Consider the following 27,694-nt stretch of genomic DNA (forward strand, 5'->3'; position numbering starts at 1 on the left):
GTTTATCTGATATAAAAACTGATTCTTCTTACTATAACAATGTTATCATCCACTAATAGTTTTAATGTGACTTTTGATTTTTTAAAAACACTTTACTAATCTTGTCCTAAATTTACATGCAAATCTTCTCCCATCCTGCTCCAAGGAATGAATGTAAACAGTGAGACAACCAAGCTTTCAAAAATCATTAGAAAAAATTCAGCCAGACATGGTGGCTCACACTGGGAAGCCCAGTACTCGGGAGGTTGAGGTGGAAGGATCACTTGAGCCTACGAGTTCAAGATCAGTCTGGGCAGTCTAGTAAGACCTCATCCCTCCCTACAAAAAATTTTTAATTAAAAAATAGCTGAATGTGGTGGCACATGCCTGTAGTCCAAGCTACTCAGGAGGCTGAGATGGGAGCATCACCTAAGCCTGGGACACAGAGGTTGCAGTGAGCTGAGATGGCTCCACTGCACTCCAGCAGTGGGTAACACCCTGTCTCAAAACAAAACTTAACAACAACAACAACAAAAATAATAAGAAAAAAGATCCACAGGCACAGGATTAAGGTAATAGCCCAAATGCATTCCTTCTCATGTATTAGGCTTCTATTTAGGCCTTGTATATTAATCAGTATTATATTTTTAAAGGCTGGGTTGGTTGGAGGGGAGGGGGGAACTCATGGTTAAACACATGTGGAAAACATTGAATAATACAAAAAATATGACCTGGTGTACTGGCTCACACCTGAGGCCAGGAATTCAAGACCAGCTGGGCAACATAGTGAGACTCCATCTCCATGATATACATATATTTAACTCCAGGGCTTCTCACTCTTTTATCTGTCAATGGGCCTCAGGATACTCAGGGATATCTTACACAGCTTTTCTCCATACTCAAGTCACTTAGAACCTTTTCTCCTCCATAGTGTATTTGGAGAAACTAGAGTTACACTAGTATGGGAAACTGGAGAAAAGCTCAGCTTCAACACCAATTGTTCATAGTCCTATCTAAAAGTAAGTATCAGTTAACCCTTCCAACTAACCCATTTTGTTATTTTCTTAAATCATACTGCTCACTTAAAGCAGGCCATTCCCTTGCTTTAAAAAAATAAAGGGCGGGGGGGAAAACTACAACCAGCTTTTCCTTTTTTTAAAAGAAAGAAAATAAACAAAAACTACAATCAGCTTTTCCTAGGGTAGGAGTAGACAATTCCAGCCCTTCATTTAACTTCATTATGATCATGGAAAAGTATGAAGAGATAAAAGTATGTTTGAAACCAGAGTAGAAGAGCCAAAAAGATTTAAAATGGCAAAATCATGGTATCCCAAGATAGGACTGCTATTCCATGAAACTCTGATACCACGTCTCTGAGCAGCAGCCTATCCATCTCACATCTTCTCCTTACCTCTGTCCAACCTGAAAGTAGTCATAAGGAATTCCGACTTATTTACAATTTGTGTCAACCTTCATCAAATTTTTAAAACTAGAAGAGCATTCTTTTATTTTGGTAAATAGTAGCAGGTATATTACACGATTTTTTTTTTTTTTTGAGACGGAGTCTTGCTCTGTCGCCCAGGCTGGAGTGCAGTGGCCAGATCTCAGCTCACTGCAAGCTCCGCCTCCTGGGTTTACACCATTCTCCTGCCTCAGCCTCCCAAGTAGCTGGGACTACAGGCGCCTGCCACCTTGCCCGGCTAGTTTTTTGTATTTTTAGTAGAGATGGGGTTTCACCGTGTTAGCCAGGATGGTCTCGATCTCCTGACCTTGTGATCCACCCGTCTCGGCCTCCCAAAGTGCTGGGATTACAGGCTTGATATTACATGATTTTTAAATCTCACTGATTTTTCCATCACCAACAGAAATCTAGACTGAAAAAAAAATAGAATCCACCCAAGTCTACTTGGTGGATCATAATCAACCCTTCAATCTGGCATCCAACACTGTTTATCGACTGTCTTTACTTAAATTACAAATTATAGTCCTGCTATTCCCAAGGCAAAACTCTTTTAATCAGATGAGCCTTCTTGCCAGCTCCTAGAACTGTCATACTCCATTCCATTTGTCTCTGTACATGTTGTTCTCCTACCTAAAATATCTCTTCCTCATTTCTCTTAAACCATCATTACTCTAGTCGCTTTTCAAAGTTTACCACTTCCACTCACACCCTGGCTAACCTAGCCCATGATCCTCCCAGTTCTCTGAATTTCCAATGACAATCAAAAGCATCTTAAAAGCAAAGAGAATAAATTCCTCAGTATTTAAACTAGCAGCACTACTCTGAAAGCAAATGATAAAGGCAGGCAAAGGCAAAAAGTGACACAAATTGCAGTCAATTTTAGGTCCTAAAAAGATGTTTTGGCCGGGCACGGTGGCTCATGCCTGTAATCCTAGCACTTTGGGAGGCCCAAGGCAGGTGAGTGACCTGCGGTCAGGAGTTCAAGACCAGCCTGGGCAACATGGTGAAACTCCGTCTCTACTAAAAATACAAAAGTCAGTCATGCCCGGCAGCACAATCCCAGTTACTTGAGAGGCTGAGGTGGGAGAATCACTTGAACCTGGGAGGCAGAGGTTGCAGTGAGCTGAGATTGTGCCACTGCACTACAGCCTGGGCAACACAGTAAGACTCCATTTCAAAAAAAAAAAAAAAAAATTTTCTTTGAGCAACATCCCCACCTTGTGGACATCTAAGATATTGTTAACACTATTTCTGCTGTGCTGCATTTCCCACAAGTATAGGCATAAACAGAATGTAGGTACATATAACAAATGCTATATCCTTAGCTAATCAACAAGTACATGATTTTAAAATTGCAGAAAGCAGTATAACTTCAAATAACCTTGGAATTTTAAGGTATCTTCCCTATAACTGGTTACTAAATTTCCCTAGGTCATCTAGTTTTGAATACCCTCAAATTCTGGATGGACAGAAGTTTAGTAATACAGGCACTGGCTTTAGGAGGCAGTAACGAGAAAGAAACCAGTGGAATGGAGACTATGGTTTAGGAAAGAAGCATAAATAAGACATTGTCAAGCTTTTCCCATCTGTTAATAACATATGTCTCTTTAAAAAATAGTCATAAAGCCTCAGATTCTTCCTCTTCCATTATTACCTTTTTTGAGCTGTACACAATGTGGCACAATATGCATTTTCGTTCTCGTACCATAGTGACCAGATCTGAAGCACTCAACGTCACACCTGCAATGAGGAAGTAACATTTAGTAACCTTTTCTCCTCAGATACTTTCTTGCATTCATCTTCACATAGCCAAAATTACAAGTCTTGTCTTCCTCACCTCCACCTTACTCCTCCCCTAGTCTTCCCGTTTCCAGGTGCATAGGGTAAACATTTTGGGAGCCATCCTTGATCCTTCTTTTTTACCCCATATCCACCCTCATTAGGAAACTGTCAGTCCTACTTTGATATATAGCCAAATTCCGACCACTTCTCACCACCCAGCACACCTATCATCCCACACGGCATTACCCTACTACTGAAATGACTCCTTCCTTCTGCTCTTGTCCTCTCACAGCTGATTCTCAAAACAGTGTTTTGAGAGTAGCCAAAGATTCTTAGAAGAACATTCTTTTAAAGTTTAATTCAGAACAGCCGGGTGCAGTGGCTCACACCTGTAATCCCAGCACTTTGGGAGGCCGAAGCGGGCAGATCACGAGGTCAGGAGTTAGAGACCAGCCTGGCCAACATTGTGAAACCCCGTCTCTACTAAAAATACATAAATTAGCTGGGCGTGTAGCAGGCGCCTGTAATACCAGCTACTCATGAGGCTAAGGCAGAATTGCTTGAACCCAGGAGCGGAGGTTGCAGTGAGCCGAGATTGCACCGCTACACTCCAGCCTGGGTGACAGAGCAAGACTCCGTCTGAAGAAAAAAAAAAAAAAAAGTTTAAGTTAGAACATACACAGGTTGAACATTCCAAATCTAAAAATCTGAAATCTGAAATGATCCAAAACCGGAAACTTTTTGGGTGTCAATAAGATGCTCAAAGGAAATGCCCATTGGAGCATTTTAGATTTGGAATGTTCCGATTTGGGATGTTCAGCCAGTAAGTATGCAAATATTCCAAGATCCAAAAAAATCTGAAATCCACAATACTTTTGGTCCCAAGCATGTTGGATAAAGGAACTCAACCTGCATGTAATTCCTCTGCTCAGAATTTTCCAACGGCATCCATCTCACTCACAGAAAACCTAGTCTTTGCCAAAAAAAAAAAAAAAAAAAAAGAAGAAGAAGAAAAAAACCTAGTCTTTGCTTTGGCCACAAAATCTATTTCTCTCTTCTTCTCTGAATCATTCGCACGCCCTACTGTTCTTCCTCTATCATTCTAGTGCACTCGCATTGCCCTCGTTGCTATTCTTTGACCACATCACAGATCCTCCCACCTTAGCACCTCCACATTTCCTGTTCTCTGCCTGGAATATTCTTCCTTAAAAAGTCCTTATGGTTCCCGTGGCTCATTGATTTTCATCAGGTATCTAAAATATTGCCTATGGGAGAGGTCCTGCCTGACCTTCTACGTAACGTTGCACATTCTGACACCCCACCTCTCCACATAGTTCCAGTTTCTCTATTCCCCTATTAATCTGCTCAATTTTTTTATAGCATTATGGGAGATCATGTTTCCATAGAAGGCCTCAACAATATCTGCTACCCCATGTGCTGTTTTGCACTGTGATCTTGCCCCCAACCATGAAAAGGTGGATGGAGTCTGTTTCCCCTCCCTGTGAACTATTATGATCAATAAAATGTGGCAGAAGTGATGCTGTATAACTTATGAGGCTGGGCTTTCAGAAATCTGTACCTTCTGCCTCTGCCCACTTGTTATGCTCCTTCTTGAAAGCCAGCCACCGTGCTGTGAGAAGCCAAAGCCACAGGGAAAGGCCAGGTAAAAAAAGAACTGAGGCCCCCACTGAGCACCCAAACAACAACCAGGACCAACTGACAGCCAGAAGCGTGAACCATCTTGGGGGCTCCAGGTCCAGCCACCAATGAGAGACCCCCAAGTGAGACCAATACATAAACCATCCAGATAAGCCCTTTTCAACCCACAGAATTGTGAGACACAATACAATAGTTGTTTTAAGCCAGTAAATTTTGGAATAGTTTAAGAACAAGCAATATCTGGAACATGTATTTTTTACTACCTGACATAGTATGTGTTATTCTCTGTCTCTGCCAATTAAAATTTAAATTCCATGAGAAAAAGGACTTTGTATAGTTTGTTCACTAGTATAGTTGTCTAGCACTTAGAACAGTATATGATATACCATAAGCAATTCAAAAGTATTTGTTGATTATTCCAAATGGAACTATCCATCTTGGGTTACAACATGTGAATTAAGTAACCAGGCTGAGTAAATACTGGGGTTTGAGGCCAGGCACAGTGGCTCACACCTGTAATGCCAGCACTTTGGGAGGCTGAGGTCATAGGATCTCTTGAGGACAGGAGTTCAACACCAGTCTGGGCAACATAGTGTCTCCACAAAAAATGAAAGAATTAGCTGGGTACTGTGGCTCATGCCTGTAATCCCAGCTACTTGGGAGGCACAGCAAGGAGGATTCCTTGACCCCAGGAGTTTGAGGTTATAATGAGCTGTACTTCACCCTGGGCAAGAGTGAGGCTCTCTTAAAAAAAAAAAAAAAAAAAAAAAAAAAAGGGCAAGAGAAAAGAAAACACCAGGGGTTTAGATTAAGACTCAACAATGGTTGACTCTTTCATAATCCTCTAGCACTAGCACACTTTCCTCAAGTCCCTGTTAAAGATGCTCTATATGAAATTTAAAATCTACTCCCCAAGCAGCATTGCTCCTTCCTCTACAGAATAACATCAGGCCCTAATAGACACATCTGCTTCCTCACCTGAGGTACATTCCTTAGGAGATTTTAAAACTGTGACATAATGAGGTTACAAACTACCACAGTTTAATCTGTAACTCCTAGATAATATGGCAGAAGGACCAATGAAAGAGGCCTAAGGTTCTCCACTCCTCTGATTACTCAGCAGTTTTCTTGCCACGTAACCTACTTCATAATATTACTGAATTCCTAAATAATTTTATTCAACAATAAAGTTCAGGCCGGGCATGGTGGCTCATGCCTATAATCCCAGCACTTTGGGAGGCTGAGGTGGGTGGATAACTTGAGGTCAGGAGTTCAAGACCAGCCTGGCCAACGTGGTGAAACTCCGTCTCTATTAAAAATACAAAAATTAGCTGGGTGTGGTGGCATATGCCTGTAATCCCAGCTACTCCAGAGGCTGAGGCAGAAGAATTGCTTGAACCCAGGAGGCGGAGGTTGTAGTGAGCCGAGATATCGCCCCTGCACTCCTGCCTAAGTGACACAGAGAGACTCTGTCTCAAAAAATAAAAATAAAAAATAAAATTCAAAATGCTAAAGTAAGATTATGGAGTAAAAATATGGACATTTAAGAAAGTTGAATGTCAATTAGCTACCAAAACAAAGAAATACACCTTTGTGGATAGGTACAGTATTATACTTTCCATATTACTAATAATCTCTTAAATCTCAGACAGAAATGTTAAGTGTTATAGCATACTACTTCTAACTGCTTTATAATGTAACATTTACTTCAACTTTAATTACTACTTACATGTGTTATTTTGTTACTTCAACAAACATTTATTGAGCACTAAGCACACTATTCTAAGGGTTGGAGAAATTGGTGAAGATACATCCAGAAATGTTTTAAGTTGTGCTTCCAGTTATCAACCACTAAAGCAAAACAGGAACAAGAAATTTAGAAGCAATAAAGTCAGTGAAACAGTGTGACTCTTTGGTAGAAATTATAGCAGTTACTGTGGAGGTTTCACATATTTACTTGGTTGAAAACCAAGCACTAGGCCGGGCGCGGTGGCTCAAGCCTGTAATCCCAGCACTTTGGGAGGCCGAGACGGGCGGATCACGAGGTCAGGAGATCAAGACCATCCTGGCTAACCCGGTGAAACCCCGTCTCTACTAAAAAATACAAAAATCTAGCCCGGCGAGGTGGCGGGCGCCTGTAGTCCCAGCTACTCGGGAGGCTGAGGCAGGAGAATGGCGTGAACCCGGGAGGCGGAGCTTGCAGTGAGCTGAGATCCGGCCACTGCACTCCAGCCTGGGCGACAGAGCGAAACTCCGCCTCAAAAAAAAAAAAAAAAAAGAAAAAAAAAAGAAAACCAAGCACTAAAATACAAACTGTGCTTTTATTTGACAAAGCCAACAACATCAACCCCTAGTAAATGGATAAAGAAATAAAGCCATACAGCATAATAGAAATACTCTATATCAACCTTTTAACCAAAGTCTCCTTCTTTTTAGTTATTTTTTCCTTTCACAAGCTCGTTTCTAATCTGCATATGTTAAGAATACTAATTTTCATTTTCTTAAAAAAAAACAAAATGTAACTGCCAGCAAAGTATTCAATCGATAAGAAAGACTTAGTATTTAAACCCTGAGGTGACATGATTCCAGGCAAAGTAACTTTAGTTTGTATATTCTTAAATTGGGTAAACATATACATTCCATTAAGCTTTCTGAAATACTGTAATTAGCCCAGCCTTCTAGATGGGAACCACTGCTCTTTTTAAAGGCCTTGACAAAGACTAGAAGCCACGGAAATACAAACCATCCAACTCTGTGATCTCAACCAAGGTGACTGAGAAGTGACAAACTACAAGTGAGGAAGGAATTCAAACCTACTGTCATCCTCACTTTAGCCACCTTACATTTTCCCCTATGTCAATTAAATATAACCTTCATGAAATTTTTCAACTCTTCTCTAAATAACTGAGAAAGAGCTGTGATATTTTAAATGTAATAACCTAAAAACCCTATCAAAGGTATTTTTTCTCAACATTCTAATTAATAGTCAATAAAATTACCATCCTCCCTAGGCAAAACCATACCATGTCTAGTTCTTTTCTTTTAGACTCTCATACTTAGTCACAAAGGCACTCACCCCCAGGCAAGGAAATGGACAGGGTAGATCACAGCCTGATTCTTTAACTCAGAATTATAACTAGTGTCAGTTTCCAATTCCTTACTTAATTCTGGAACGTGGAAAGCATTCTGCCCTAGAGGAAAAAATAACCCAGAAAGAAGCTGGGATAACACAGACCCTAACAGGGGAATAAAACTACTAGCAAAAGTTATCATCTAACAACGTAAGTTATAAGCCCAAGATACCATGTACAAAGACTGCCTGTTTTGGGTTTTTTTTTTTTTTTTTTTTTTTTTGGAAGATGGAGTCTCGCTCTGTCACCCAGGCTGGAGTGTAGTGGTGCAATCTTGGCTCACCACAACCTCTGCCACCTAGGTTCAAGCGATTCTTCTGCCTCAGTCTTGCAAGTAGATGGCATTACAGGCATACACCACCTCACCTGGCTAATTTTTTTGTGGTTTTTTAGTAGAGATGGGGTTTCACCATATTGGCCAGGCTGGTCTCGAACTCCTGACCTCCCTCAGGTGATCCGCCCACCTCAGCCTCGTAAAATACTAGGATTACAGGTGTGAGCCACCACACCCAGCACAAAGACTGTTTTAAAAGTGTAACCAGATAGCTTGTTGCATTTACTTAATAGTTGAAAGTTTGTATTCTTGTATTTAACAGTGTTATTTATATATACTTTTTTCCCCCAAAGGTTCACACCATAATTTAAAATTCTGTGACATGAATCATAAGCACTGCAAGCTAATGAATTCACACCATAATTTAAAATTCTGTGACATGAATCATAAGCACTGCAAGCTAATGAATGAGCCTAGATGAATGATCACTATTCTTCTCAAAGAGTTTTGTTGTTCTCCATTCATCTTATTGTTTGTGTTTGAGACAGAGCCTCACTCTTGTGATCCAGGCTGGAGTGCAATGGTGTGATCTCGGCTCACTGCAACCTCCACCTCCTGGGTTCAAGCGATTCTCCAGCCTCCCAAGTAGCTGGGATTGCAGGCTCCTGCCACCACGCCTGACTAATTTTTTTATTTTTAGTAGAGATGGGGTTTCACTATGCTGGCCAGGCTGATCGAGAACTCCTGACCTCATGATCCACCTGCCTTGGCCTCCCAAAGTGCTGGGATTACAGGAGTGAGCCACTGCACCCAGCCTCATCTCATTGTTAACAGTACATTTAATAATCTTTATCCATTTTGTATATGTACAAAAGAAAATTCTGTACTGTTCATAAAGTGGAAGTGGATCATCATAAAGATCTTCATCCTCAGTCTTCACACTGAGTACACTGAGAAGGAAGCAGGGGAGGGGTTGGTCTTGCTGTCTCAGGGGTGGCAGAGGCAGAGTAAAATCTGTGTATAAGTGGACCTGCGAACCGCAAACCTGTGCGGTTCAAGGGTCAACTGTATACTTTCTCTTCCTTAAGATTTCCTTAATATTTTCTTTTCTCTAGCTTGCTTTATTGTAAGGCTACAGTATACAACATATATAACATGCAAAATATGTGCTAATTAACTCTTATGTTATCAGTAAGGCTGCTGGTCAACAGGAAACTATTAGTAGTTAAGTTTTGGGGGAGTCAAAGGCTATAGATGGATTATTGACTTCACATGATATCGGTGCCCCCAACCCTTGAGTTGTTCAAGTGTCAACTGTATTTTTCTTTATCAGTCTATCTATGGGTTTGTTAATATTATTAATCTTTTCAAAGAACCAACTTTGTCATTTTGTCTATTGTCTTTTTCTATTTCCTTAATTTCGACTGTTGTCTTTATTACCTTTCCTTTTATATACTTTGGGTTTATTTTACTCTTCATTTACTAGCTTCTTAAGGTAGAACTTGAGGTCACTGTCTTTAGGCCTTTTTTCTTTTCCGATAAATACATTTAAACCCATAAACTTCTCTGTAAGCACTGCTTTAGTGGCACCCCACATTTTTTAGTACTTTTTAATAAATGTTTTACTTTAGAATAGTTTTAGATTGATATAAAAGTGGTAAAGAAAGAGATAGTACAGTTTCCATATACCCCATGTCTAGTTTCCCACATTAACATCTTTCATTTGGCCATGTCAGTGGCTCATGTCTGTAATCCCAGCACTTTGGGAGGATGGCTTGAAGCCAGGAATTCAAGACCAGCCTAGTCAACACAGCAAAATTCGTGTATCCACAAAAAAATTAAAAATTATCCAAGTTGGCCAGGTGTGGTGGCTCACACCTGTAATCCCAACACTTTGGGAGGCCGAGTCAGGCGGATCACCTGAGGTCGAAAGTTGCAAGACCAGCGTGACCAACATGGTGTAATCCCAGCTACTCGAGAGGCTGAGGCAGGAGAGTCACTTGAACCCGGGAGGCAGAGGTTGCAGTGAGCCAAGATCTCACCATTGCACTCGAGCCTGGACAACAAGAGTGAAACTCAGTCTTTAAAAAAAAAAAAAAAAATCTTATATTAGTATGTTACATTTGTCACAATTAACAAACCAATATTGATACACTGTTATTTATTTATTTATTTATTTATTTATTTATTTATTTATTTATTTTTTTAAGACAGAGTCTCGCTCTGTTGCCCAGGCTGGAGTGCAGTGGCCGGATCTCAGCTCACTGCAAGCTCCGCCTCCTGGGTTCCCGCCATTCTCCTGCCTCAGCCTCCCGAGTAGCTGGGACTACAGGCGCCTGCCACCTCACCAGGCTAGTTTTTTGTATTTTTTTTTAGTAGAGACGGGGTTTATTTTTGAGACACAGCCTCAGCTCTGTTGACCAGAGTGGAGTGCAGTGGTGCCATGTTGGCTCACTGCAACCTCTGTAACCTCCGCCTGAAACTATGTCGCAAAAAAGAAACAAAAATCTTACATCCGAATGTTACATTTGTCACAATTAACAAACCAATATTGATACACTGTTATTTACTTTATTTATTTTTTTGAGACAGAGTCTCACTTTGTTGCCCAGGCTGGAACGCAATGGCACGATCTCAGCTCACTGCAACCTCCGCCTCCTGAGTTCAAGCAATTCTCCTGCCTCAGCCTCCTGAGTAGCTGGGACTACAGGCACCCGCCACCACGCCCGGCTAATTTTTGTATTTTTAGTAGAGATGGGGTTTTACCATATTGGCCAGGCTGGTCTCAAACTCCTGACCTTGTGATCTGCCCGCCTTGGCCTCCCAAAGTGCTGGGATTACAGGTGTGAGCCACCTCACCAGCCTGATACACTGTTATTATGGAAGTCATATTTTATTCAGAAGTCCCTTTTTTTTTTTTTTTTTTTTTTTTTTTTTTTGAGACACACTCTTGCTCTGACTCCCAGGCAGGAGTGAAGTGGCATGATCTCAGCTTACTGCAACCTCCGCCTCCTGGGTTCAAGCGATTCTCCTGCCTCAGCCTCCCGAGTAGCTTTACAGGTGCCTGCCACCATGCCCAGCTAATTTTTGTGTTTTTAGTAGAGACAGGGTTTCACCATGTTGGCCAGGCTGGTCTGGAACTCCTGACCTCAGGCAATCTGCCTGCCTTGGCCTCTGAAAGTGCTGGGATTACAGGCATGAGCCACTGTTGCCCAGCCCAGATATCCTCATTCTTTACCTCCTACCTTTTTTCTCTTCTGGCATGTCATAGAGGATACCACATGACATTTAGTCATCATTTCTCCTCTGGCTCCCCTTGGCCATGACAGTTATTCCACAAATTTTGATGTCATATTTTCAATATCATTCAATTCAAAGTACTTTCTAATTTCCCTTGTGATGTCTTCTTTGACTCACAGATTATTTAGAAGATTCACTGAATTTCCAAATACTTGTGGCCTTTTACATATCTTGGTTTCTAATTTAATCTTATTAAGAGGCTGGGAACTATGACTCACGCCTGTAATCCCAGCACTTCGGGAGATCGAGGTGAGTGGATCACCGGAGGTCAGGAGTTTGAGACCAGCTTGGCCAATACGGTGAAACCCCGTCTCTACTAAAACTAAAAAATTAGCTGGGCGTGGTGGCAGGTACCTGTAATCCCAACTACTTGGGAGGCTGAGGCAGAAGAATCACTTGAACCCAGGAGGCAGAGGTTGCAGTGAGCTGAGACTGCACCATTGTACTCCAGCCTGGGCTACAAGATCGAAACGCTGTCTCAAAAAAAAAATTAATTAACCATAATCATAATAATCTTATTATACTCAAAGAACATATACTATATTAGTTTAATCCTTTCAAATATACTGAGAATTACAGCCCAGCATCTGGTTTATATATACAGTGGGGGAAATAAAGTATATTCTGTAGCTGTTGTATGGAAATCATTTATACTGTTTTGTTTGTTTGTTTGTTTTTGAAGACACGGTCTCAGCCAGGCACAGTGGCTCATGCCTGTAATCCTAGTACTTTGGGAGGCTGAGGTGGGCAGATCACAAGGGGTCAGGAGTTTGAGACCAGCGTGGCCAACATGGCAAAACCCTATCTCTACTAAAAATACAAAAATTAGTCTGGTGTAGTGGCAGGAGGCTATAATCCCAGTTACTTGGGAAGCTGAGGCAAGAGAATCGCTTGAACCTGGCGGGTAGAGGTTGCAGTGAGCCGACATTGCTCCACTTCATTCCAGCCTTGGCAAAAGAGCAAAACTCCGTCTCAATAAATAAATAAATAAATAAAAATAAATAAAGACACGGTCCCACTCTGTCACCCAGGCTGGAGTGCCATGACACAAACATGGCTCACTGCAGCCTCAACCTTCCAGGTTCAAGCAATCTTTCCTGCATCAGCCTCCCAAGTAGCTGGCACCATGGGCACATGCCACCACACTGGGCTAATGGTTTTATTTTGAACAGACTGGGTCTCTTTATGATGGCCGGGCTAGTCTTGAACTCCTGGGCTCAAGCAATCCTCCCACGTCAGCCTCCCAAAATGTATACTAATTTTTGTTGTTATCATTGAGAGAAGAATGTTCAAATCTCTATGATAGTGAATTGTCTATTCCTTTAGTTGTATCCATTTTTGCTTCATGTATTTTGAAGCTCTGATATCAGGCACAAGCATAGTTATAACTGTTACATCTTTCTCATGAACTGACCTTTTACTGTTATGAAATGATCCCTTTAACTCTGGTGATACTTTTTATATTGAAGTCTATTTTATCTGATATAAATATAACCACTCTAGGCTTCTTATGCTACTTTGTCTGATCTTTTTCCATGCATTTGCTTTTAGCCATTTTGTCTTTATGCATTAAATCAGTGTGTATTCCATTAAAGCCAATGAAGTTATTAACACAGTTGAATTAGATCTACCATTTTATTATTTTTAGCTCCTCTATTTTTGTTCAGTTATACCTGTTTCTGTCTCCTTTGGATTATTCACTTTAATTTTTCTACTAGTTTTTTTTTTAGCAACACTTCTTTGCATGATTATATTTTCCCCCCAGTGGTTGCTGTAGGAATTCCAACATGTATCTTTACCATTATACTCTTTACTGTGTTAAAAAGTACCACTGGCCGGGCATGGTGGCTCATGCCTGTAATCCTAGTACTTTGGGAGGCCAAGATGGGCGGATCGCCTGAGGTCAGGAGTTCGAGACCAGCCTGACCAACAAGGTGAAACCCGTCTCTACCGAAAATACAAAAATTAGCTGCGCATGGAGGCGGCGCCTGTACTCCCAGCTACTCAAGAGGCTAAGGCAGGAGAATCGCTTGAACCCAGGAGGCAGAGGTTGCAGTGAGCAGAGATGGCGCCACTGCACTCCAGCCTGAATGACAAGAATGAAACTCTGTTTCAAAAAAAAAAAAAAAAGTACCACTACAGGTAATATGTAAAAACCTTGCAACCATATAGGCCCATTTACCCTCACCCATCATCCCAAGCTTTATGGGATATGTTTTGTATCTACCATATGTAATGAACCCCCAAGATGACACTTTTTTGTGCTATAGTCATTTTTGTAAGAAATGAAAGTTTCAAAATATCTATCCAGATATTTACAAGTTCTAACCTTCATTGCTTTCTGAAGATTCAACTTTCCATCTGGTATCATTTCCCTACAGCCTGAAGAACTTCTTTTAGCATTTCTTATAGTGCAGATCTACTAGCAATGAATTATCTTACAATATCTTTATTTCATATTATTTCTCTTTTTTTTTTTTTTTTTTTTTTTTTTGAGACAGAGTCTTGCTCTGTCACCCAGGCTGGAGTGCAGTGGTATCATCTCAGCTCACTGCAATCTTCGCCTCCTGGGTTCAAGCAATTCTCCTGCTTCAGTCTCCTAAGTACCTGGGATTACAGGTGCCACTAATCATGCCTGGCTTTTTTGTATTTTTAGTAGAGATGGGGTTTCACCATGTTGGCCAGGCTGGTCTCAAACTCCTGACCTTGGGTCCTCCACCCGCATCAACCTCCCAAAAGTGTTGGGATTACAGGCATGAGCCACTGCACCCAGCCCCATATTCTTTCTTGAAGGCTATTCTGCTGAATCTGGAATTCTGGGCTGACATGTTTTTTCCTTCAGCACTTTAAGGATTCTCTATTCGCTTCTGGCCTCCACTATTTCTGATGATTCATCAGTGGTAAACGGAATTGTCTCTTTGTATCTAATATGTTGTTTTCTTTGCTGTTTTCTAGATTTTTCCTTTTGTCTGCCAATAGTTTAACTATAAGGCACTCACCCACAGTTTTCTTTGTATTAAAATTCTTGAGGTTTCTGTGGTTTTATTTTTATCTTTCTTGCGGTTTGCTGAGCTTACTGAATCAACCAATATATGTCCTTCACCAAATTTGGGAAATTTTCAGCCATTAAATTTTTAAACATTTTTTTCTTTCTCATTGTTTTTCTTCTCCCTTCCAGATTTCAATTAAATGTGCTGGGTTTTTAAAATATTGATCCCAGGTCATTGAGGATGTATTTCTTTTTCCCTCTCACTCTTTCTTCAACTTTAATTTCAAGGATGCTTTCCTCTGTCATCTCCATTCTTCCATTAAGCCTCATCCAGTTTACATTTTTATTTCAGGTATCATATTTTTCAGTTCTAGAATGTCTATTTAGTCATCTTAGTTTCACACACATTCTTTATGAGTACATTTTCCTTTATATCATTTTTATTTCCTTTACTAATGCACAGTTATAAAAGTTTAAAATCATTTCCTGCTAATCCCAGCATTTGAGCATTTTAAGGTTACTGTCTAGAGTCTCATTTAGCTTGAGAATAGGTTACATTTCCCTGTTTCTTTGTATGTGAGTAGTTTTGGAATATATCCTGGATATTTTGAATGTTATGTTGCAGCAACTCTGGAGTCCTTTATATTCCTCTGAAGAGTACTGACTTTTGTTTTTTTAGTTTTGTTTTCGTAGTATCTAACTTGGTTAACTCACCCTACAAATCTGTCTCTTAGGCAGCAATGAAATCTTCAGTTATTTCATCCTTAGCTGGGCTTCTTTGGAGTCTGCTCCACATATGTATATAATTCAGTGGTCTGCCGAGATCTGGACAGAGTTTATTCACAGAGTCTGATGCTTCTTCTCTCCTCTGCTTTCCAGGATTCTCCTCTCACTTCCCAACAGCTGTAGTTGCTTGAGCTTTATCTTCTGGTTCTTCAGGCCACAAAGACTAAAGTTTATTATTGGAATTTTAAGCACCCTACATGACATAGATCAAGGCCTGCCGTAATGTTAGAAGCCATGAAAATGGGAAATTACTCCAAGAAGTCCCATTCTTCTGTTAACTCCCCTCTAGAATCTGCCTGGTTTTTTGTAACACTCCAGTAGATTTTACTGGTTTTATGTATTTACGTAGAGATGTAATAATTGTTACCTGTGGGGGCATTGGCCAGGAGGAGCTTACTCATCCTATGACCAGAACAGGACTCCCATGTTTGCACTTTTGTGACCCACCAGCCTGTTTGAATGGCTCCAAGCAATACTCAAGCAGGTCAGACTTATCAAAGAAGACATATCCTCAATCATGCAATGGAGTAGGAGGCCCTAGGTTTAGTGACAAAGTCTGCTGGGACCTGGGTGACTCTTGAATGGCAGCTGTTCATGAGGTGGCTTGGCATTCCAGCCTACTTCAATTTTATGGTGCCTCCATCTAAACACACACATATATGGTTTGCTCAACCATACACTGAAAAAACCATTCTCACGCATGCTTATGTTTAATGCCTTTGTCCCTCACTATTAAAAGCCCTTCAAAGGCATCTAATTATGTAAGATATAAATAAAAATATTTAAAATGTCTTACAAGGCCCACTTGAAAGAACCCTTGCTAATGTGTATTACATAGGTTTGAGCTACTTTCTTGTAGGTCTCTGTGATCAGACAAAACGGCATTTTCAGTTCTTCCCACCTACCACACTCCTCCCACCTTTGGGCTTTTTCATGTGCTGGTCCCTCTCCTTGGAAAGCTCTTACTCCTTTTTATCTAGTTAATTACTCATCCTTCAAATCTCAGTCCAAATGTCAGTTGCCTAGGAAAGCACTCCCTCATCTCCCAGACTAGGTCATACCCCTCACTGTGCACTGCTCTTCTGAAACCCTGTCCCTTCTTTATAACACTTATCCCAATTGTGGCTATTTCTGAGGCACACTGTAGAGCAGCAATTCTCAATCACATCAGACCCAACTCTTTTTTCCTAAAACATATAATTGTGGAAATTTTCATTTATACATAAAAATAGAAGGATTATTATAACAATCTCTGGTGTTCTGATCAGCCAGCTTCCCCAATTGTCACAATGTTTTCTTTAAAGATATTTTGTACTCCCTTTTTATTGTAAATATTTTGTAATAACCTTCTTATCTTTCCTGAAATAAAATGCAGAGCTACTGTAACTTACACATGTAAAACTTCAAATATCAATAAATGTGCTATTATAAAAATGAAAAATTAAAGGAAAGTGAGTTATAAAATAACATGTATATCAACATATAAATGCTCAGACACGACTATATTAGAAGGATAAAACTATAAATGTGACTACTACAAAATCAGACGAATATAGACAGGTATGTGATACTGTTGACAAAAAAAAAAAAATACCATGAATAGGCTGGACATGGTGGCTTATGCCTGTAATCCCAGTACTTTGGGAGGCTGAGGCAGGCGAATCACTTTAGGATGGGAGTTCAAGACCAGCCTGGCCAACATAGTGAAATCCCATCTCTACTAAACATAAAAATTAGCCAGGTGTGGTGATGCATGCCCATAGTCCCACATACTCAGGAAGCTTAGGCATGAGAATTGGTTGAACTTGGGAGGCAGAGGTTGCAGTGAGCCGAGATCATGCCACCACACTCCAGCCTGGGTGACAGAGTAAGACTCTGTCTCAAAGCAAACAAACACAAACAGCATTGCTGTCTGCAATATAATTTCCCAAAATAGTGACCAACTCAATAATCTTTCTGAACTAAAGAAAGCACAATCCCTTGATTTACACGATAACTATGCTTCATGCAAAAAAATACTCTGTTGACAGGTGCAGTAGCTCATGCCTGCAATCCCAGCATCTGGGAGGTGGAGGCAGGCGGATCATTAGAGTCCAGAAGTTCAAGACCAGTCTGGCCAACATGGCAAAACCCTGTCTCTACAAAAAAAAAAAAAAATTAGCTGGGTTTGGGGGTCCATGCCTGTAATCCCAGCTATTCAGGTGGCTGAGACACAAGAAACACTTGAACTCAGGAGGCAGAGGTTGCAGTGAGCCAAGACCATGCCACTGCACTCCAGCCTGGGGGGTCAGAGTGAGACCTTACCTCAGGAAAAAAAAAAAAAATACTGTGTGTTTATGTTAAACAAATTTGGTTTGAGGCTCAGATAATTATAAACCGATTTTTCACCTACATGAACATCTTCTGGGACATTAGAAAGCGATGCAAGATTTATGTGTTCTCACCACAAAAACTTGTAAGTAATACATATGTTAGTTTCATCTAGCTATTCCACAAGGTACAGCAGGTCCTCAAAAAATGTTGTTTCATTCAATACCATGCTGTTATAACATTAATGAGAAAAAGTAAATTATTTCCAGCTGAGACCACTGTCTATGTAGAGCTTGTATGTTCTCCCTATTCCTTCATGGGATTCTTCCAGGTCTCTAGTTTCCTCCCACACCCCAAAGATGTGCCTGATAGGTGAACCGGGTGTCTAAATAGTCACAGTCTCGGTGAGTGTGTGTGTGTGTGTCTGAGTGTACCCTGTGATGGAATGGCATCCTGTCCAGGGTTGGTTTCTACCTTGTAAACTTAGCTGCTCTGACCACCTGAACACTGAACTGGAATAAAGAGGTTGGAAAATAAAAGAGTGGATAAATACAAATTATTATAAAATAAAAATGTGTGAAGTATGCATGACAATAAACAACGTGGTATGAAAGCACCCATCTGTCATATTTGTTGATTTTTAACCACATGGTAGTAGGCAGTGCTCCTTAAAATTTTTGCTTTGGAAACATTTATTCCTTGACTTAGCCCACCACCAGTGTGACTGTGGTCACCCACTGATTCACCAAAAATCAGGCAAATATCCTATTTTTATTACTTTTTTTTTTTTTTTTGGAGACGGAGTCTCGTTCTGTTGCCAGGCTGGAGTGTGGTGGCGTGATCTCAGCTCACTGCAACCTCCGCCTCCCGGGTTCAATCGATTCTCCTGCCTCAGCTTCCCAAGTAGCTAGGACTACAGGCATGTACCACCACACCCAGCTAACTTTTGTATTTTTTAGTAGATATAGGGTTTCACTGTGTTGACCAGGATGGTCTAGATCTCTTGACCTCGTGATCCGCCTGCCTTGGCCTCCGAAAGTGCTGGGACTACGGTCGTGAGCCACTGCGCCCAGCTTTTTTTTCTCCCCCTAGAGACAGGGGTTTGCTCTGTCACCTGGGGTGGAGTGCAGGGGCATGATCATAGCTCACTGCAGCTTCAAACTCCTGGGCTCAAGTGATCCTTCCACCTCAGCCTCCCAAGTAGCTGGGATTACAGGTATACGCTACCACACGTAGTCAACTTTTTAAATTTTTTGTAGAGACAGGGTCTTGCTTTGTAGCCAAGGTTGATCTCAAACTCCCAGCTTCAAGTGTCCTCCCACCTTGGCCTCCCAAAGTGGTAGGATTACAAGTATAAGCCACCATGCCCAGGCTACTACTCTTTTTTACATCTACGTATAGCTCACATTTATTTCAATGTTTAATATTAGAAGTGTTTGGGGTCTTTGTTTAGAAGTTTGGTGATGTTTTTGTGATCAGAAATATGCCATAGGAACTTAATTCTTTTTTATATCAATTAGCCTGTGGCAAAATTAGTTTTGTTACATGCTGTTTTGCTTAGAGTCACAGTTTCCAAGATCCTATTGATGTTAAGTGAGGACTTGTTATATACATATGTCGAGGCACCATGTTGTACACAATAAATATATATATATTTTATTGCCAATTAAAACACTAATTTTTTTGGCCAGGCACAGTGGATCATGCCTGTAATCCCAGCACTTTGGGAGGCTAAGGTGGGTGGATCACCAGATCAGATATTCGAGACCAGCCTGGCCAACATAGTGAAATCCCATCTCTACTAAAAATACAAAAAATTAGCCGGGCATGGTGGCGGGTGCCTGTAATCCCAGCTACTCGGGAGACTGAGGCAGGATAATTGCTTGAACCTGGGAGGCAGAGGTTGCAGTGAGCAGAGATTGTGCCATTGCACTCCAGCCCGGGAAACAAGAGTGAGACTCTGTCTCAAAAAAATAAATAAAACCCAGCTCTATTACTCACTAGCTGTGGTCGTGAGTAATTTAATCTTTCTGTGTTTTAGTTTCCCACATTTATAAAAGAATTATGATATTAGTATCAAAGCCATAGGGTTATTGTGAGGAATAAATTAGCAAATCTATTCAGTCATGCCTATGTAACGAAATAAATTAGTGAATCCACAGGAAGCATTTTACAAAAAAGTATTTTATTCACTAAATCTATGCTATATTATTAGTATAATTTTTCACTTAATGATTGCCTCTGCCAACAGACTGCAAGCTCCATGAGGGCGAGCAAGAATGTCTTCTTGTTCATTGTTTTATTCCCATTACCTGGCACATCATCTGGGTATGGACTAGGTATTCAGTATTTGCTGTATAAATTAATACAAATTAACAAAGATGTTTGTAACAGAAATAAACAATAAGAACTGGAGTATAACATTCAACAGTATTATTTTAGGTTATACTGCTAAGGTGCTTATATATATAGATGTCAGACTTTATCCTCATGATATGCACTCATGTAGAATATCTCTAGAGGGATTCCCAGGAAACTGCTAACAGACACAGCCTCTGGCAAAAGAACTGAGAGCATGAGGGTCAGGGATGGATTTACTTTTCACTGAAAATCCTGTACTTTCCAAAAATTTAAGCAACATACACTAGTATTTTTAAAAATTAAAAACAGCAGGGCATTATGGCATGTTCCTGTAATCCCACCTACAAGGGAGACTAAGGCAGAAGGACTGTTTGAGCCTAAGAATTTGAGATGAGCCTGGGTAACATAGTAAGACCCCATCTCTGTTTTCATTAAAAAAGGGGCGGGGGGGGGGGGAACCAAACTTAAACCAAACTTAAAAAAAACCACACTCGTATTTTTAACTCGCAATTTTTTTTTTTTTTTGACTTTAGGTCTAAGAATGAAGACTGCCATGACGGTTCCAAGTATGTTACTTTTTTGAAACTCCAGAAATCAAGAGATATGATTTTCACATATTTTTGAACTTTCAGAATGGCTAATTATAGACTACCACACTTCACAGACCTAACCTGGTTTACTGGTACTCCAAAACTATTAGACACTGATTACCTGTCTAAAAAGATACAAAGAAGATATGAGTAACATAACTACTAGAATAGTAATATTTTACATTTATATACTAGCTTATAAAGTAGGGTGAAAAAGTATGGACCTTGGAATTAGACAAAAGTACTTCATAGGACTACTACCTTGAGTAAATCTTTTTTTTTTTTTTAAATTTTTTAATTTTTTATTATTATACTTTAAGTTCTAGGGTACATGTGCATAACGTGCAGGTTTGTTACATATGTATACTTGTGCCCTGTTGCTGTGCTGTACCCATCAACTCGTCATTTACATCAGGTATAACTCGCAGTGCAATCCCTCCCCCCTCCCCCCTCCCCATGATAGGCCCCGGTGTGTGATGTTCCCCTTCCCGAGTCCAAGTGATCTCATTGTTCAGTTCCCACCTATGAGTGAGAACATGCAGTGTTTGGTTTTCTGTTCTTGTGATAGTTTGCTAAGAATGATGGTTTCCAGCTGCATCCATGTCCCTACAAAGGACACAAACTCATCCTTTTTTATGGCTGCATAGTATTCCATGGTGTATATGTGCCACATTTTCTTAATCCAGTCTGTCACTGATGGACATTTGGGTTGATTCCAAGTCTTTGCTATTGTGAATAGTGCTGCAATAAACATACGTGTGCATGTGTCTTTATAGCAGCATGATTTATAATCCTTTGGGTATATACCAGTAATGGGATGGCTGGGTCATATGGTACATCTAGTTCTAGATCCTTGAGGAATCGCCATACTGTTTTCCATAATGGTTGAACTAGTTTACAATCCCACCAACAGTGTAAAAGTGTTCCTATTTCTCCACATCCTCTCCAGCACCTGTTGTTTCCTGACTTTTTAATGATCGCCATTCTAACTGGTGTGAGATGGTATCTCATTGTGGTTTTGATTTGCATTTCTCTGATGGCCAGTGATGATGAGCATTTTTTCATGTGTCTGTTGGCTGTATGAATGTCTTCTTTTGAGAAATGTCTGTTCATATCCTCTGCCCACTTTTTGATGGGGTTGTTTGTTTTTTTCTTGTAAATTTGTTTGAGTTCTTTGTAGGTTCTGGATATTAGCCCTTTATCAGATGAGTAGATTGCAAAAATTTTCTCCCATTCTGTAGGTTGCCTGTTCACTCTGATGGTAGTTTCTTTTGCTGTGCAGAAGCTCTTTAGTTTAATGAGATCCCATTTGTCAATTTTGGCTTTTGCTGAATCTTAATCTCTCCAAACTTCAAATTCCTCTTTTGTAAAAAGGAAATCCTTCTGTACTTTCCAAAAATTTAAGCAATATACATTACTGTTTTTAAAATTAAAAACAGCAGGGCATTATGGCACATTCCTGTAATCCCACCTACAAGGGAGACTAAGGCAGAAGGACTGTGTGAACCTAAGAATTTGAGACTAGCCTGGGCAACATAGCAAAACCCCATCTGTGTTTTCATTAAAAAATGAAATAGTTAACATGGATTCAGTTAAAAAAAAAAAAAGCAATTTCTTGCAGTGAGCTTTGTTTTAAAAGTAATCATTTCTATTTTGAACAGAGGTAATGCTAGTGGTTTCAAAATGTAAAAGGTACAAAAGGGTTTACAGCTGGTTTCAAACAGTGACACGTAATTTAACAATGGAGAACTCAGATTCACCATCTGACCTCACTTATCAATCTCAGCACCACTAATAGTGGGAAAACTAAAGTACACAGCATGGCCTAGATATCATCCCAAAAGTGTTTCACCTGCATCATATCAAGTGGTCTGCTCTAACTTCCAGTTTGTAGTAACAAGTGAAATGATATCACCAGAAATCAATCAGGGACAAATCTAGATAACTGACCAGGTCCTTTCAACAAGTCATGTGGAGGGGGTAGCAAGGGGAGGGGAGGGAAAAAGGTAACCGTTCTAGAAAAAAGAGACTTCAAGAGATAACACAAATCAACTGCAATCTGTGGCCTTTGATTAGAAACTGGATTTAAAAACAGTTTTTTAAAAAAGAGACAATCTGGAGAAATTTTAATAAGAATTGAGTATTAGATAATATAAAAGAATTACTGTTCACTGTAATTATGATATTGGGATTGGCGTGGGAAAATGTTCTTTTTATTAGAGATATTAAAATATTTAGAGGTTAAATGTCAAGAATAGGCTAGGCGCGGTGGCTCACACCTGTAATCCCAAGACTTTGGGAGGCCAAGACTGGTGGATCACTTGAGGTCAGAAGTTTGAGACCAGGCTGGCCAACATTGTGAAACCCCGTCTCTACTAAAAATATAAAAATCAGCTGGGTGTCAGGTCACACACCTGTAATCCCAGCCACTTGGGAGGCTGAGGCACAAGAATCTCTTGAACCCAGGAGGCAGAGGTTGTAGCGAACTGAGATCGTACCACTGCACTCCAGCCTGGTCAAAAGAGCAAGACTACATCTCAAAAAATAAAAATAAAATAAAATTTAAAACATCAAGAATAAAAGCAAATATGGCAAAATATTAACAGATTTTGAAATCTGAGTGATAGGTTTACAGGGGTTCAATATTTTTTCTACTTTTCTGGTTTAAAATTTTTCATAATAAACAGTAAAATGAAAAAGCTTATAGGAGGCCAGGCACGGTGGCTCATGCCTATAATCCCAACACTTTGGGAGGCCAAGGTGAGTGGTTTACCTGAGGTCAGGCGTTCAAGACCAGCCTGGCCAACACAGCGAAACCCCCTCTCTACTAAAAATACAAAAAATTAGCCAGACATGGTGGCAGGTACCTGTAATCCCAGCTACTCGGGAGGCTGAGGCAGGAGAATCGCTTGAACCTGGGAGGTGGAGGTTGCAGTGAGCTGAGATCGTGCCGCTGCACTCCAGCCTGGGCACCAAGAGCAAAACTCTGTCTTAAAGAAAAACAAAGCTTATAGGGAAAATATGGCCTGGATGCAGTGGCAGCACACTTATAATCCTAGCACTTTGTGAGGCCGAGGCAGGAGAATCACTTGAGGCCAGGAGTTCAAGACCATTCTGGGCAACACAGCAAGACCTACTCTTGATAAAAAAAAATTTCTTAATTAGCTGGGCATGGTGGCACGCACCTGTAGTCCCAGCTACTAAGAAGGGTGAGGCGGGAAGAGGATTGCTGGGGCTCAGGAGTTTAAGGGTGTAGTGAGCCATGATCACGCCACTGCACTTCAGCCTAGGTGACTGAGCAAGACCCTGTCTCAAAAAAAAAAAAAAAAAGCTTTTAGGGAAAATTATTACCACCCGCTCCTGTTTCCTAGCCACCATCACTTCCAGCCAGTCATGAGTTTGTTTTCCAGAGATATTTTTCAATTTTTTTTGCATGAAAATACAAAACATAAAATTTACCATCTTAATCATTTAAGTGTAGTTTAGTGGCATTAAATACATTCATAATGTTGTACCACCATCACTACCATCCATCTCCATAACTATTTGCATCTTGCATAACTGAAACTTTATATCCATTAAACAGTAACTCCTCATTTCCTCCTCCCTCAACCCCTGGCAATTCTACTTTCTGTCTCTATGATTCTGACTATCCTCCACAAAGAATATTCTATGCATATACGGTTGTCCCTTGCTATCCATGGGGGACTGGTTCCAGAATCTCCCTCAGTACCAAAATCTGAGAATGCTAAAAACTCTTATATGAAACGGCACAGTATATGCATGTAACCTATGCATACCTTCCACATACTTTAAATCATCTCTAGATTACACAGAAGACCTAATACAATGCCTACACATAACCTCATTCTGTGGATGCAATGAAGTATGTACTCAGCACGTAGCAAATTCAAGTTTTGCTTTTCAGAACTTTGTGAATTTTTTTCCCCCAAATATTATCCATCCAAAGTTGGTAGAATCCATGGATGCAGAACCCATGGATGGATATGGAGGACCAATTGTATATGTAATACATAATATTTTTATAAAACCACAGTGGTCGCAAAATGCATACCCTCTTTTGCACCTTTTCTTTCTCACTATATGGGAGGTCATTCAATATTAGCACATATAGAGTTGGCTCATTCTTTCTAGCAAATGCATACATTTATTTAACCAATCCTTTACTGATGAAGACCTGGGAGCTTCTTGATAGTTTCTTTCAGATTAAAACATGCACACACGCGTGCACACACACACACTCGACTGTAGGGTTTCCACTAGTGATTTTACACGTTAGAGGTCCAAGTAGAGCATTCATATGTAACTTGTCTGCCCAGGTGCTCTTATTCATTGGGTACACAAATTAATCCTAAACTCTCCACTACGGTACTCCAATTACAAAACACGCAGTACACAGACTTCTCACTTAGCCATTCCTGGTCCCAGACCCAAGTCGTCTAGCATCTACCATTCCTTTCAACTCTGGTAGAGCAGCCTTCAGACTACATTCGCACTAATCTAGATGTACAATAATCGCTATTCATAGTCTTTCCTTTTTAAATGCCTTCCTTTTAATCAAAACAATTGAGGCCGGGTGCAGTGGCTCACGCCTGTAATCCCAGCAATTTGGGAGGCCAGGTGGATTACCTGAGGTCAGGAGTTCGAGACCAGCCTAGCCAACATGGTGAAGCCCTGCCTATTAAAAATACAAAAAGCCAGGCAGGTGGTAGGCACCTGTATTCCCAGCTACTTGGGAGGTTGAGACAGGAGAATCACCTGAACCCAAGAAGCAGAGGTTGCAGTGAGCTGGGATCATGCCACTGCACTCCAGCCTGGGTGACAGAACAAGGATCTAAAAAAAAAAAAACAAACCAAAACACACACACACACACTAGGTTCTGAATTCAGCTGATCAGATTCGTTCACATCCTCTACCTCCTGCCAGGCCATTTTATTTATTTATTATTTTTTAATTTTTGAGATGGAGTTTCGTTTTTGGAGTGCAATGGCAGGATCTCGGCTCACTGCAACCTCTGCCTCCCAGGTTCAAGCGATTTTCCTGCCTCAGCCTCCTGGGTAGCTGGGATTACAGGCATGTGCCATCACACCCAGCTACTTTTGTATTTCTAGTAGAGACAGGGTTTCTCCATGTTGGTCAGGCTGGTCTCAAACTCCTGACCTCATGTGATCTGCCCGCCTCAGCCTCCCAAAGTGCTGGGATTACAGGCGTGAGTCATTGCGCCTGGCCCCTTCCAGGCCATTTTTAAGTTCTCCTCAAAAACCATCTAGTATTTCTAATTAAAGGGCTCCTACCATCTTCTAGACTCAAGAGTTAACTCTAGGCACGGCGCGGTATTTGGCAAATGTGTGGTAGATACTGAATAAATTCTAGTTGCATCTGAATATTGTCTTTCATTATTTCATTCACGACCAAATTTGAGAATGGGGCTTAAAACAAATTTTAAGATTTCCCATGGTATTTACAACAGTCCTAAGCGCTTAGTAAGTACTCAAAAGTTATTTGTGGGCCGGGCGCGGTGGCTCACGCCTGTAAACCCAGCACTTTCAGAGGCCGAGGCGGGTGGATCATCTAAGGTCAGGAGTTCGAGACTAGCCTGGCCAACGTGGAGAAACCCCGTCTCCACTAAAAACACAAAAATTAGCTGGGCGTGGTGGTGGTGCCTGCCTGTAATCCCAGCTACTCGGGAGGCTGAGGCAGGAGAATCTCTTGAAACTGGAGGGCATGCCTGTAATCCCAGCTACTCGGGAGGCTGAGGCAGGAGAATCTCTTGAAACTGGAGGGCGGAGGTTGCAGTGGGCCAAGATCCCGCCACTGCACTCCAGCCTGGGCGAAAGAGTGAAACTCCGTCCTAAAATAATAATAATAATAATAAATAAATAAAAATACAAAAAGTTAGCCAGGTATGGTAGCGGGTGCCTGTAATCCCAGCTACTGGGGAGGCTGAGGCAGGAGAATCCCTTGAATCCAGGAGGCGGAGGTTGCAGTGAGCCGAGATGGCGCCACTGCACTCCAGCCTGGGCAACAAGAGCGAAAGTTTGTCTCCAAAAAAAAGTTATTTGTCGTTTGAATAAATTGGATATAAACCATTATGGTGGATACAGCACTTATTTGCGAGGTAAGAGAGCTTGGCTTACCTAGGATGACAGCCTCAAGTTGCTAAAAGCCATGGATATCTCAAACTTCTCAATAAGATGGCTTAATCTTACTCCCAAAGATGATTACACAACAAATTGAAAGGGGAACAGGGTGTAAAGCGTTTCCTCTCTACAATTATACACCGAGATTCGGACTAAATATTAAACGGACACAGTAAGCTGTTATTATTTGTTATTAGTTGTTGTTATTAGGACGCATCCCACAAGGAGAGAAACGAAAGGAGGAAAAAGAACGGAGGTTGTCAGTCGCGAGAGGCTGAAATGTGTTCCTGGCCTGAGACCTACGAGCTTTAAGGACCAGGGTCTTTGGACTCCCTGCCCACCTGGGGACCGAAGGAGGTCAGCGGCTTCCCCTAAAGGTCAAGGCTTTGGAGCCACGTTTCCTTCTGGGGCTGGGAGCAGAGCTGGAACGCCCCCGCGAAAATCCGTACCCCGAAGCCAGCAGCACCGCCTGCCCATAAACCCGCGCCGGCTCTGGGAGAGCGGACCACCAGCTCGCCCCCGCGCCGCAGCCCGCAGGAGTAGAAACCCGGCGGTGTCTCGCAGCCCCACAAGCTGCCTGAGGGACAGACCACCAGGACCCTTGGGCTCCGATACCCTCAACGCAGGCCGGCCCGTCGATACTCACATTCACAGCCAACCCCGCTTACTCCATCAGGCCGTCGTGGGCCAGGCGAGGGAGCTCCCTGACGCCCCAGACGCCCCCTTCAGTTTTGGGTCCGGGAGCCTGCTCCGGACCCGCTCCCCGCCGGGCCCCGCCACAGCCGCCGCCAGCGCGCAGGCGCACACCGAGGCCGTCACGCTCTTTTTTTTTTTTTTTTTCCTTTGCGGTCCGCCGTTTTCAATAATCTAGCTTTATTTGAACACGAGAGTGAACAACGGACACACAGG

At 41.3% G+C, this 27,694-nt stretch overlaps 1 protein-coding gene across 5 annotated transcripts in view; it reads right to left on the reverse strand.

Moving 5' to 3' along the window:
- ZNF106 (zinc finger protein 106) overlaps positions 1 to 27,593 on the reverse strand; it is an 81,917-nt gene extending 54,324 nt beyond the window's left edge. For 4 of the 5 annotated variants that reach the window (XM_038009864.2, XM_008016901.3, XM_008016899.3 and 1 more), the window contains exons 1-2: positions 27,432 to 27,593; positions 3,096 to 3,181 (exon numbers count right to left, since the gene is read on the reverse strand). In XM_038009864.2, coding sequence (XP_037865792.1) covers positions 3,096 to 3,149 — 54 coding nt within the window. In that variant the 5' untranslated portion in view covers positions 3,150 to 3,181; positions 27,432 to 27,593. The remainder of the gene's footprint in view (positions 1 to 3,095; positions 3,182 to 27,431) is intronic. The other variant, XR_012091469.1, reaches the window with a different exon arrangement.
- Positions 27,594 to 27,694: the final 101 nt, after the last annotated feature.

Source organism: Chlorocebus sabaeus, chromosome 26 (assembly GCF_047675955.1).
Source record: "Chlorocebus sabaeus isolate Y175 chromosome 26, mChlSab1.0.hap1, whole genome shotgun sequence".
NCBI classification, from domain to species: domain Eukaryota; kingdom Metazoa; phylum Chordata; class Mammalia; order Primates; family Cercopithecidae; genus Chlorocebus; species Chlorocebus sabaeus.